Raw genomic sequence first — 14944 nt, forward strand, 5'->3', positions numbered from 1 at the left:
TAGACTATAGACTAGACTATAGACTAGACTATAGACTAGACTATAGACTAGACTATAGACTAGACTATAGACTAGACTATAGACTAGACTATAGACTAGACTATCTTAGACTATAGACTAGACTATAGAGTCGCCTACAGACTAGACTAGAAACTATTCTACAGACTTTACTATAGACTAGACTATATACTATATTCTAGACCAGACTTTAGAGTAGACTATAGACTAGACTTTAGATCAAGTGATTTACTTGTTTAGTTGATCTACTTGCATTGATGTAATGAAAAATTCACATTGATGCTATGAATCAGTGCAATCAGATTTTGATGTAAAATTTTGTTGCAATAAACACATTTTTATTACGATAGTGTAATAACAAAACAAGATACATTTTGGTCAACTTTTCAACTGCCTTGAAGGGGTTAAAATTTTTAAAATATTTCTAATACAAAAAACCCAACAAATAATAAAACACTGTAAAAAAGCGCACTTTACAAGTAGATAACATGACATTATTTATAAAAAACTTGCACAGGTAATTATTGTATAATTATATTGTAAGTATAAGTATGTCAAATAAGCAAAAACATAATATTGAAAGTAAAAAAAAAGACATAAAAAATGTACACATTTTTTAACACAAAATCAACTTGTCTATAACTTAATAGGACTACAATATAAAAAAACAAATCCTATAGATTGATTAAACAAATACATTATAAAGTCTTAAACCACTACTTCATAAACTTTACATAATGTTCCAAAACCTCATAGAGGAAAACCACCAATGATATAGAAATCCCTAAGACCCAAATCAATAAAATGCCAACAAAATTCGACATTCCCAATTTGACAGCACCATTATCCTCCATATTCGAATACATAGAGGCCTCGACTTGTTTCTGCTTTTGTACATTCAAATTTATAGCCACTATACGCCATTCCCAGTATTTGTCTAAACCTGCCGAATGCCACCAATATATTAAATGATCGAAACGATCCAACAGAGGCCAGTTACGTTTGACAAAGGCCACGGTGTATTGAAAATATAAATCTTCTTTCATGATCTTCAAATGTTCAATAGTTTGGGAGGACAAATAGTCGCCAATGGCGTAATGACCTGAAAATAATTGTTTTCTTATCAAATTTAATTTTAACGTTGGAATAAACCGTTACCAAATGGCAAACGTTCTACGGTAAAACCCATATCGGATCTAGTCCTAGCCAATACTTCCAGTTCATCATCGTTGTAAATAAAGAAATTTTGTAAAATACCATTCATGCGGTCCTATTATAAATTAAATGGTTATTTTACTATAACAGATACAGTTAATAATCTCACATACATCATCGGTATAACGTATAGCTGATACCCATGCTTCAGAATTCGCCGACCACAGAAGATTATGATAAAGCATGCCATCAATTGTATCCGCAGCTTTATCGTAACTGTAAATAAAGTGAACCAAATAAAAACAATTAAAAAATTTTCAAGATATTAAAAATGAATTTACATCGAAATTCAAGAATTCTCACCTTGGTATTGTTAAAATACTCGATAAACCTCCACTATAGATGCTGGTCAAAATTATATCGTTCATAAAACAAGTAAATAGCAAAACTCTCACCGTAAATGATCGGACATAGGAATTATTCGATTGCGAGAGAAATAGTTTTATAGCCGTAGCACAGCCAAATTTAAAACTAGCATACCACGAGTTATCTTCCGCTATAAAATTCGCTTCAAATTTATGGGCACAACTGAGACTTATAATTTCTATGAACAAATAAATGAGAACAGCTAACCAGAGCATGAACTGAAAAGGTTCCAATGGCAGCAGCCAACTAGCTAAACGCCTGCGCCAACAAAGCATGAGGTAAATAAATTAATGTTTAAAAGAAATCTTGAAAATGGATACTTGCCTCGGTGCTGGTACCAGACATGTTATACCAGATCGCACTAAATACATAGACATATCCAGCTGAAGGTAAACATTGTCCCTGTAATAGTTTTAAATCGAATTCCGAGATAGGTATATAGATAGATAGATAGATAGATAGATAGATAGATAGATAGATAGATAGATAGATAGATAGATAGATAGATAGATAGATAGATAGATAGATAGATAGATAGATAGATAGATAGATAGATAGATAGATAGATAGATAGATAGATAGATAGATAGATAGATAGATAGATAGATAGATAGATAGATAGATAGATAGATAGATAGATAGATAGATAGATAGATAGATAGATAGATAGATAGATAGATAGATAGATAGATAGATAGATAGATAGATAGATAGATAGATAGATAGATAGATAGATAGATAGATAGATAGATAGATAGATAGATAGATAGATAGATAGATAGATAGATAGATAGATAGATAGATAGATAGATAGATAGATAGATAGATAGATAGATAGATAGATAGATAGATAGATAGATAGATAGATAGATAGATAGATAGATAGATAGATAGATAGATAGATAGATAGAGATAAATCTACTTTTCATAGTTTCTCACCAAGAATACATAGCTCCTACAGCTATTTCAGCTTTGCCATTAACCACCATTCCCAAACTATAATCTCCCGTCAAATTCGGATAAACTTCGCCCCAATCTGTAGCTTCAGCTATAAAACGACAAAAATTATTCTAAAACCCACAAAATACAAAAAAAATCTTGCGCACTTACAACTATCAATCCATACCGTACAATTATAGATTTCGCAAAATACAAGTAATACATGAGTTTCGGTACCATCTATTTGTACCGCCCCCAATGAAGAATCTCCATAAGCCACATCGTAAGAATTATTACATTTTTCAACATAATTTATAACAAAATAAGGTCTATAATCAAAACCGGCAGCAATTACTTCACGGCCCTTTAAATTTGTGATTTTATCGGGAAATAGAGAGCGATTGTATAGAAAGCTTGCATTTGTAGTATAAAATTGGTCCAGAAATAATAAGGAATATTGCTGTTGTGATTTTGGTCCATTAAATTTATTAGTTTTTAAGTTAAAAATCTCAATTGAAGAAGTATGTTTGGAGACTAATAAAATAGAATTTTGTGCTAAAAAAGGTTTTATTTTTTGGACATTTTTAAAAAATTCTGAAAACTTTAAGAATACCTTCAAAAAATGGATGTTTTACGAAATTTTCTTCAAAAGTTTCTTCTAAATAACCGAAAACAAAACGATTTCTTTTGGAACGCCAGACAGAGTATTGACTGGCATTAATGAAACTTTCAATAAATGGCAGAATATGATCGTGAAAAACTAAAAAGCTCTAAAATAAAAAAGAAATGTAATTAATATTTCTTTAATTCAGGAAAACTTTACCTCACAATGTGATTTCTCAATGGCCATTGTTAGTTTCTTCGTAAGTTCATTATATCTGAGATTATTATCTGATAAACGCTTTTCCAAGATCTTAAAATCCGTAATATCTTGTTCAAAAGATTTTCGTAAACTGTTTAGTTCTATATTTAAGACAGAATAATATTCCCGAAAATTTAAAGTTGTTAAATGAAATTCCACCAAAGGATTCCATATCAGACAAATGGTAGTATCTTGCAAATATAGTTGGGCTGTAAAAAAATTTGTTTAACATTATTTTATATATCTAAATTTTGTTCTTATATATTTTACTTATGGCACTAATAACTTGTGACCAGTTGAGCGCAGTGGTTAACATTTTAGTTGTTCCAATTAAATTGCAATGTTTTTGTTCTGTTCAATTTCTTTGTTTTTATTCAAAATTATTTGGTTCAAATTATAACATTTTATATGCTTGCTTTTATTGGTTTTAAGCATTACCTACTCGTTTTTTTACATGTAAATGCTTTTAAATAATTTTATTTGTTTAACAAATTATTCTTTAGTTGTTACAAAAATTAAGTAATTTTTAAGGAAAAAATTATTAAAACAAATAAAATAGTTTTTGTTATTTTTGTTTATATGAAGTAAATTATTGCTATTGTTTGCTTTAACCGTTGACCCAAAATGACACCATAGCACATACGGCCACCTTATGATTGGTACATTTCACCCATGTTCCAAAGAATCCCTCTTAAATGTTTGACCATTTAATAAAAAAATTTAAATAATGGAAAAAAAAGTAATTCGTTTATTTTTGCACAAATAATTTATTAATTTTGAATTTTATTTGTTGTTTGCTTTATTTTTCCCAACTTGTTTGCTTAACTATTTGCACTTAATTTTAGAATTGCGAAAGCTTAACGGTTAATTTATCACTATTTTTATATTCATACAAAATTATACACATCCTTAGTATGTAATTATACAGTGGCGGCAAACGAAATAGAAACTAACTTTTATCTGTATTAGTACTTTGTATGCGTCGAATGTAACAACGTTGTAATGGTGTAACAACGTACCTAGTTCCGATAGATAGATAGATAGATAGATAGATAGATAGATAGATAGATAGATAGATAGATAGATAGATAGATAGATAGATAGATAGATAGATAGATAGATAGATAGATAGATAGATAAAAAAATAAATAATATTTAACCGTTTCCATTAAATGGTCAAGACATTCGTGTATAAATGGCAATGTAGGTTCAAAAGTTTACCTCACAACAACATCGGTCTTTTAGATTAATAGATTACAAAGATTTTGCGGGAATAAGCTGATGATGAGAGGTCACTTCAGAAGGTGTGAGCATATACAACAATACAAAAATATAGAATCGAATTTAGATGAGAACAGTTTTACGCCAAAACAATAAATTTGTCATTGTCAGACTTTTTCATGTAAATGAGCGCATAACATGTCCAATAACGGTTTAGATGTATTTCCTATGAACTGATACTAATATACAGTGTATACGCACTGTTCTTTCAACCTAACCTATTATTTTTGACCCCACATTATTTATTTTGACCCCGTATTATTTATTTACAATTATGTACATTAGATATGCGCATTTAAAAGAGGACACTAGTTTCGCCTTACGATCGTATTTCTAAATCTCATTAAATCTCAATCTTTCGAAATGAATTACGAATGAAGATTATAAAAGGAAACAAAAAGTACTAAACCAATACTTAAGAATCACTCTCGGGGATTTTTTTTTTTTTTGGTATTAAGCAATAACTTATTTCATATACAAGTATAATTATATACGTTGTCCTTGTTTAAAATGAGGACAATCCTAATGCTCGTGCATGACCTGCTAATTTTGACATTAATCAATGTTTGTCTACTTGACATTTGTATTTTAAATAAACAATGTTTAATTTTGGCTAAAAAAAAATTACATTGACATTTTAACACACTGACACATATTAGGGCAAGTTCTTGACACTCTTGCTTACGCATAGGCAGTTAAATAAGTAATTATCTCGCTCGCTTACTAAATAGATGAAACAAGCTACTTAAAACTATACTTACATATTCTCCTTGTGCCAAGCACTGGTAAAGACCTTCCACTTTATCTTTACATAATGATGTATATTTCTTCTTATCATTTGCAAATGATAAGATATTAAGAATATTTAGTTTAGTTTTTTTTTTTTTTTGCTCTTAATATTTTACGGTTAGAGTGTTAAGTCTATAGATTTATCAAAACTCAGTTTTATTTTATTTATTTATCAAACAAATTTTATCTGGTTAAAACAAAAACGAAAAGTTAAATATACATTTTGCAGCATTAATAAGTAGTCTACGTATAATCAAAACGTGAACGGAAGTTGTAAATTATTTATAGCTTCTCAGTTAATAATAAAATAATCTAATAATAATTAGTAATTAAACATTATAAAAAGAGTTTTGATAAAATGTTTCATATAACATTATTTATATTATATTTACAAAGAAGAAATTTAAAAAGAAAACATTCAGCAAGTGTAAGTGAAGTTGTAGTGATAAGAAATTATGAAATACAAATAATTTTAATCCAAGTTTAAAAATTCGTTTGAAAAAAATACTTTTACTAAAACCATAGTTTTTATTCCTCTCTCTCATGGCAGTTTCAGATCATACTTATATCTGAAACCCAAATTCGCGGGAAGAGTAAGTGGCGGTTAAAAGACTGATGCATGATAATAGTCAATATTTCGGGATAAGTTCGGTGCTGTTGCCGAAAATCAATAGATACCCCACAGAGGAGTGACTGTGGGAGTAAGCGTTGGAAATGGGTTGGAGTCAATTGTATATGATACGGAGTGAATGTAAAGGTATACGGGCCTTACCCCACCCGTATACCTAAATGAATGTGTCGTATGTTTTTCTCTATGAATGTGTCGAATAAATGAGATGTGTGCTGGGTTGAATGATGATGGATGAAAGGTATCATATACAAGTGATACCAATTAATTTTCCTTCCTTGTCCAGATATGTTCAGAGTATGCTCTGTTCATATCAGACTTACCACAGCGTGTCACTGTGAGTAAGAACAATGTCTACGGCTTATTGATGGATCGTGCTTCGGTCCACCGGTTACATCTCTAGGTGCTGTTGCCGAATCAACAGAGCCATAGTAGTGTGGTTGTCTTTCAACGTGACTACTTTGGCAAGAGATTAGATAGCTCGAGTACTCCAGCAAAGTACTTGCGCATGGACCGGTCATAGCCTATGTGCAAAAATTGCCACCTGAGTTCTTCATTGAAGACAAAGGGGCGATGGTAGACCGTTCTCAAGTCTACCCTGTGGATGAAAAAGACCACCGTGGGATAAGGCCGACACGGCAGGTGCTCACGTTAAAACTCTCGACAGTCTGTACCAGACATATACATTGGGAATCAATTTATACGTCCACATTCCCTTTGTTGATGTCGACCACCAGGACTGCCATGTCACAATGCTGTCCATTCAGACATTTCTGATAGCATTTTCAGGCTGCGCTGTACCTTTCAGTTCATATGTACATTTCGCGATAACAGAAGCTGCTTCATCCGATACTGCCCTATACTCACAGCATACTCATAGCGTTGTAAGCCTATATACAGAGTTAATCTTAAATCTAGCATTAGTTTTGAGCCTAGTAGACTCAGCCCATATCGAAGCTCCGTATAGTATGGTGCTCTTCAAAAATCCTGTGAGGATTTTCCTTTTTAAATACTTAGGACCCCTTGTGTTAGGTCCTAAGTTCAGTTCTTATGTAACTAAGATGATGTCTGAATGATAGACGGTTGTCTATCATGACGCCCAAATATTTAAGGTAGTATTTGGTTTTGATTTCGCAATCTCCACTACGACCCTCATTTTTATGCTCAGCTAACAAAAGTTTCACTGAATTCAGCCACGATTTAACCTACGAATTGTTATTAATATGTCCTCAGTTTTATGCTCAGCTAACAAAAGTTTCACTGAATTCAGCCACGATTTGACCACAACAATACTACTTTCAGCAACTAATCTAGTTCCTCCAATAGTCTTTCCCACGATAGTTAGCGGCGCAATATCATCGGCATCGGTAGGTTCAGCCTTAGAACACCATCGTATATTACGTTCCATAAAAGGGGTCCCAACACGAATCCTTGAGGAACTCCACCCGTTATGCCGTATCCCTTATCGGTATCATAAACTAGAACTCTGTTTCTAAAGTAATCCTTAATAATTGCTACTAGATATGCTGGTGTATTAGGGAGTCTTAAAGGCATTTTTGACGTCCAGAGTTACGATGATGTAGTACTCTTTGTCGCCATTTCTCCAGCATTTGCCTTTGAGGAAAAAGAGCCTCTACAATCATGATTGCATCTATAGTTGATCTACGTTTTCGAAAACCACATTGGGTGTCAGAGTCAATATGCTCCTGCAATCTATGGCAGACAATTTATCTATCTATCTATCTATCTATCTATCTATCTATCTATCTATCTATCTATCAATCTATCTACCTATCTATCTATCTATCTATCTATCTATTTATCTATCTACCTATCAATCTATCTATCTATCTATCTATCTATCTATTTATCAATCTATCTATCTATCTATCTATCTATCTATCTATCTATCTATCTATCCGTCTATCTATCTATTTATATATCTATCTTTCTATCCATCCATCTATCTATGTATCTTTCTATCTATCTATCTATCTATCTATCTATCTATCTATCTATCTATCTATCTATCTGTATATAAAGATACATTCTGGACCCAAGTAAGGCTTTAGCGTTTCCGATGCTCAAATGCCTTCCATACGTTTAAAATCAAATTGTCTTGGATTTTAAATTTATTTCTTAAAAAAATAATTCAACAAAAATTTCTCTAAATATTCGATAATGACTCAAGTTAATCAAACTATTTATTTAAATATAATTAAACTAATTAATACTTTCTATAACAAAATGAACACTTGTCAATAAACATAATTTTAAACATTAATTTTATGTTTTTTTTTTTTTAAACATTTTTAAAAAGAGTTTTTAATAGTTTTAAGTTTTATTAGTTAAATGTCAATTCGGTTGGTCTTGTAACTTAAAATAAAAAAATAACTTACAAATCACTGTAACTATATTTAGAAAGTCGGTTTAAATAAATAATGTTTTATAGCCCTTTATGGTAGCAGAAGCGTTTGCATTTCACGCTCGCGGATGAAGTGAAATGCCAAATGAATGTGACTGTAACTGCTGGACACGTAGAAAATCAATTAAATATAATTTCAACAACTTCTTGCTGATTTTTTTGTTAGTTTAAACTAAACTGCGAGAGAAAGAGATTGAAAGGAAAAATAAACTGTAAAAAAGTAAAATTAAAAAAAAAAATGCTTTAAATTTATAATTTAAAATATTTATATATTTTAATATATCTGTGTATATATGAATACATATATAATTGTCTGCAATTAAAACTTATCGACCATTACGGGTTTTTGAACTTCTTTTTTTTTCGAAAAATATAAAACAAAAAATAAAAATAATTAATGCCAAAAAAATTTAGAAATTATAAACAATTTAAAGATCTTGTTTTATGTACTTATGTGTGAAGATTTCCAAAATCCAACAAAAAAAATCATTAATATTTAAACATAAAACAATAACATCTACACATTTTAAAATATAAAACAAACAAAAACCAAATTATCAAAAAACAGAACTTTCTTTTAAAAGAAGAAATTTAAATATAGAAAAATAAAAACCAAAAATATAATTTAACAAAATTTCTAAATTTACAAATGAATGATTTGTTTTTTCCAAAACAAATACAAAAATAATTTAACAAATAAAATAAAAGTAGGTAACAAATACTACAAAAACAAAATGTTACTTCTAATAATAAATTAAATATTATGTGTTTGTTTATAACGCTCTGTTTAACCGGGTGTCTCTTATTTTCCAAGACACTTGGATCGTATCGTATAATTAGTCAATGATTAATTATTTACAATTAGAAATGTTTTCCTCTTTTAAGGAAATCTAAATATGCATGAAGTTTAACTGAAGAATTTTCTTTTTTTTTTGTAATAGATATCAAAGACTTTTTAAGAATATACGTATGTAGAATCAAAAGTGAATGTAACAACAACAACTGTAGTTTGCAGGTGTTTTTCTAACAAATACTTACATCGTTGTCATAAATTTAAAAGCAGCTCTAGAAGAAAATGTAGAACAAATTCAAAAATTTTCTTTAAGAAGTATTTTTAAATTTAATTGAAAATTATTCTCTTAAATTCTTAGAGTATTATGGTACAATACTTATAATTCACTTGCGCATTTTAACAGCAAATCCAAATGGTTTTAATAATTATATTAATAAATAACAATGGTATCAGAAATTAAGTTGAAAGTTTGCAAAAAATTTCAGTCTGGAAAGTTGCAGTTTACTATCAAATCTCTCTCCAACTCTAATAGGCTGAACTGGAACTTAAGTTATAATTCATAGGAACTACAGGAGTTAAGTTTACAAACAGTATGACAGAGATTGCTATCGGGAACTTATTCAAAGAATTCTGAAAAACAGGCGAGCGTATCCGAAAGATAATCTATCTATCTACCTATCTATCTATCTATCTATCTATCTATCTATCTATCTATCTATCTATCTATCTATCTATCTAACTATCTATCTATCTATCTATCTATCTATCTATCTATCTATCTATCTATCTATCTATCTATCTATCTATCTATCTATGTATCTATCCATCTGTCTATCTATCTATATATCTATCTATCTATCTATCTATCTATCTATCTATCTATCTATCTATCCATCTATCTATCTATCTATCTATCTATCTATTTGTCTATCTATGTATCTATACATCTGTCTATCTATCTATCTATATATCTATATATCTATCTATCTATCTATCTATCTATCTATCTATCTATCTATCTATCTATCTATCTATCTATCTATCTATCATTCTATCTATCTATCTATCTATTCATCTATCTATCTATCTATCTATCTATCTATCTATCTATCTATCTATCTATCTATCTATCTATCTATCTATCTATCTATCTATCTATCTATCTATCTATCTATCTATCTATCTATCTACCTATCTATCTATCTATCTATCTATCTATCTATCTATCTATCTATCTATCTATCTATCTATCTATCTATCTATCTATCTATCTATCTGTCTATCTATCTATCTATCTATCTATCTATCTATCTATCTATCTATCTATCTATCTATCTATCTATCTGTCTATCTATCTATCTATCTATCTATCTATCTATCTATCTATCTATCTATCTATCTATCTATCTACCTATCTATCTATCTATCTATCTATCTATCTATCTATCTATCTATCTATCTGTCTATCTATCTATCTATCTATCTATCTATCTATCTATCTATATGTCTATCTATCTATCTATCTATCTATCTAGCCTACTCAATCTATCTATCTATCTAGCCTACTCAGTACTGCAGACTTCAGTCTAGTCCTTAGTGAATCCTACAGTATAATATGTAGGTCCTGCGTTCTTACTCTCTATTGTCGCTCTATTGTCCCTGCACCGTGTTTTAATTTTGGCTTTTCTGTCAGTGTTCCTATCTTTATCGTTTTATACCTTTCGGACAGGTGTGATTACAGCCATTTCTTGAATAAATGCAGACCAGACATATAGTCTAATATGTAGACCCTACTTTAATCTAATCTATAGTCCATATTATTTTCCAGTCTTAAGATCAGAATATAACATAATGTACCAAGTCCATTCGAGCCTTATTTCTAGAGTATTGACTAGTATATAGTTCAGAATATAGTCTAGTGTGTAGTTCCTATAGTCTAGACTCTAGACAATACTACATATAGAATACTATATAGTATAGTACATAATTCCAGACTTCAGTCCAGTCTCCAAGCCCACACCTAAGTCTATACTAAAGACCAAACTCTAGTCTAATTGATAATTGAAATTTAATATAGTCTACTGTCAAGAAAAAAACAAAAATATCAACGCCTCCAATTACAAATTCATTACTGGATTTAAAAGTCTGTAACTAATATAAACATTAAAAACAAATTTTAAATTAACTCCATCTATGACATTGAATTAAACAAAAAATACATATAAAATAATTTATTAAACAAAACTATTTGTTAACTTAATACTCCGTAAGACAACAACCAATTATTTTAACAAAATAGTTATGACAATTATTTAGCTGGAAAATGAAGACAAACAGAAATTTTGGTTCCCACAATTGAAAGTAATAAAAAATAATTAAATACATGCTACACATACTATGAACATAAACAACTATAAAAACATTTTTAAAGAATACAATATTTCTAACAAGATTACCTCATTTTGTCGCCAACAAATAGATGAAAATGTTAGTTGCACCCACAAAACATTAGTAGTTGCCAAAATGTGCAAATATGTAGGGCTCCGGCATGGTAAATAAGAATCATTAACAACAATTACGCCTTAAACTTAAGTGTTTCTTTTTCTATTTAATGACACCTAAAATTAACTGGGTCTCGTTTTTTTTTGTTGTTTGAGATTTGGAAAAATTGTTCAAAAAAAAATCATCATGTTTAAGCTAAACTTCCGCGAAACAAAAAATTAACCAAAATATAAACAAAATTATATTTATTTATTTATAACAAAAGTAACTTGGAAAAAAGATACAACAAAATAATGACCATTTAGTTGGACACAAAGTGAAATTATTTTAAATTTCAAACAATTATAACTATTATATTTAATAGCTTAAACATAATATTAGTTGTACGAAAAAAAAACACGAAAATTGGTATAAACAATTTATGTGTTAAATATTTATGTTCATATGTTATGCTGATTATTAGTGTGGTATTTCAGGTTTTATTGTAGATGACAGATAATTGCAGAATTTTCGGAAAATAGAACTATAGTCTATAGCCTAGAACATATTATAGATTGCAGACTAGACTAGACTATAGTCTAGACTATAGACTAGACTATAGACTAGACTATAGACTAGACTATAGACTAGACTATAGACTAGACTATAGACTAGACTATAGACTAGACTATAGACTAGACTATAGACTAGACTATAGACTAGACTATAGACTAGACTATAGACTAGACTATAGACTAGGCTATAAACTAGACAATAGACTAGACTATACACTAGACTATATACTAGACTATAGACTAGACTGTAGACTAGGCTATAGACTAGACTATAGACTAGACTATAGACTAGACTATATACTAGACTATAGACAAGACTATAGACAAAACAATAGACTAGACTATAGACTAGACTATATACTAGACTATAGACTAGACTATAGACTAGGCTATAGACTAGACTATAGACTAGACTATATACTATACTATATACTAGACTATAGACTAGACTATAGTAAGGTCAGTAAGGGCTATAGATTAGATCTTTGTCAGCTTCTATACCTTTAAATTTTCAAAAATAACTCTAAACTAAAACTTCAACAAAATTCGGAAAATTTTCTTCATTATTCCATAAAGTGTGTATGTGGGTCTACTGTCTATTAAGTTTATCTCTAACTTAAGCAGCTGATTAAAATAAATCGGTTTATAAAACTTTTACTTATTTAAGTTTTTCTTTAATTAATTTCTAGCAAACATAGACCACATGTCTGCTACTTTAACTTACCTACATATGCATGCACATTATAATGTTATAACAGCAGTTTGATGCTTGTCTTCTATTAGAATATAAATATTTATAAAATTGTTAATATTACACATTTGGTGGGGAATTACCAACACCTTCTTGCTAGACAGTAAGTCATTCAGCCCATTCACACATCACTCTCATTTTCATTCGTTTCCAAACAACACAAATTAGAAAACCAAACACTGAAAACCTCAAAGTTTTATAAATATTTAAAACATCTAATTTTTAACTCTTCACCTTTTGATGGTGTTTTTCTTTAGCTTTAACCACAAATGAAAATGAAATTATGTTAGTAATACCGTTATATTAGAATATAATTAGCCATCACAATCATCATTAACTTTTAAACAAGCCCCAACTAACTTTACTTGCCAACAGTTAGAAAACTGAAAAAAATACTATAAACAAAAAGAAAAACAAAACCACGCGTATGTCTTCAGAGTGAATGAAGGCATAAAGTTTAACAGCAAAATTTTAAACAGAAACTCATAGTCATGTTAAAATTACATACAAACAAATATTGTTGTCACATACAACATACAGACATACTTTAAAGAAGAGGAAAAATAACGCTAATTCACATCGGAGAAAGAAACTCCAGTTTTTTAATACTTTGAAAACTTAGCTTTGTGACGCTGTTTTGGCGTTGATCATGATGAAGATGATACACATCATCGTCATCGTATTAAAGCCGTGTCAGTAACAAGTGTTAGTTAGTAACACTTTCGTTACCACTCCATACTATGATTATTATTGTCTTATTATACCCTTCACCAAAAGGATGAAGTTAAGTTTGTCATGTCGTTTGTAAGACTAAACTATAGACTAGACTATAGACTAGACTACAGACTAGACTATAGACTCGACTATAGTCTAGACTATAGACTAGACTATAGACTAGGCTATAGACTAGACTATAGACTAGACTACAGACTAGACTATAGACTAGACTATAGACAAGACTATAGACTAGACTATAGATTAGACTATAGACAAGACTATAGACTAGACTATAGACTAGACTATAGACAAGACTATAGACTAGACTATAGACTAGACTATAGACAAGACTATAGACTAGACTGTAGACTAGACTATAGACAAGACTATAGACTAGACTATAGACTAGACTATAGACTAGACTATAGACTAGACTATAGACTAGACTGTAGACTAGACTATAGACAAGACTATAGACTAGACTATAGACTAGACTATAGACTAGACTATAGACTAGACTATAGACTAGACTATAGACTAGACTATAGACTAGACTATAGACTAGACTATAGACTATAAACTAGACTATAGACTAGACTATAGACTAGACTATAGACTAGACTATAGACTAGACTATAGACTAGACTATAGACTAGACTATAGACTAGACTATAGACTAGACTATAGACTAGACTATAGACTAGACTATAGACTAGACTATAGACTAGACTATAGACTAGACTATAGACTAGACTATAGACTAGACTATAGACTAGACTATAGACTAGACTATAGACTAGACTATAGACTAGACTATAGACTAGACTATAGACTAGACTATAGACTAGACTATAGACTAGACTATAGACTAGACTATGGAGACTAGACTATAGACTAGACTATAGACTAGACTATAGACTAGACTATAGACTAGACTATAGACTAGACTATAGACTAGACTATAGACTAGACTATAGACTAGACTAGACTATAGACTAGACTATAGACTATAGACTAGACTATAGACTAGACTATAGACTAGACTATAGACTAGACTATAGACTAGACTATAGACTAGACTATAGACTAGACTATAGACTAGAA

General features: G+C 29.9%; 2 protein-coding genes across 3 annotated transcripts in view; one reads left to right on the plus strand and one right to left on the minus strand.

Moving 5' to 3' along the window:
• Nucleotides 1-14944, plus strand: part of LOC111679582 (guanine nucleotide exchange factor DBS-like) — a 97746-nt gene that overhangs the window by 80345 nt on the left and 2457 nt on the right. The gene's annotated exons all lie outside the window — the stretch shown is intronic.
• On the minus strand, nucleotides 1063-3474 carry LOC111679581. The gene is made up of 8 exons (XM_046955476.1): nucleotides 3362-3474; nucleotides 3152-3308; nucleotides 2710-3093; nucleotides 2539-2647; nucleotides 1924-2001; nucleotides 1537-1857; nucleotides 1347-1449; nucleotides 1063-1288 (listed from the first exon to the last, which is right to left on the minus strand). The coding sequence occupies exons 1-8, from the start codon at nucleotides 3386-3388 to the stop codon at nucleotides 1154-1156; spliced, it is 1314 nt and encodes a 437-aa protein (XP_046811432.1). The 5' UTR covers nucleotides 3389-3474; the 3' UTR covers nucleotides 1063-1153.

This window comes from Lucilia cuprina, chromosome 6, assembly GCF_022045245.1.
Source record: "Lucilia cuprina isolate Lc7/37 chromosome 6, ASM2204524v1, whole genome shotgun sequence".
NCBI lineage: Eukaryota > Metazoa > Arthropoda > Insecta > Diptera > Calliphoridae > Lucilia > Lucilia cuprina.

Coding starts and splice junctions, on each gene's coding strand:
- LOC111679581 (XM_046955476.1), bottom strand. CDS start 3,388: ATGGCCATTGAGAAATCACATTGTGAG. Junction 3,309..3,361: donor TTGAGAAATCACATTGTGAG/GTAAAGTTTTCC, acceptor TTTTTATTTTAG/AGCTTTTTAGTTTTTCACGA. Junction 1,858..1,923: donor TGTCTGGTACCAGCACCGAG/GCAAGTATCCAT, acceptor TTGTTGGCGCAG/GCGTTTAGCTAGTTGGCTGC.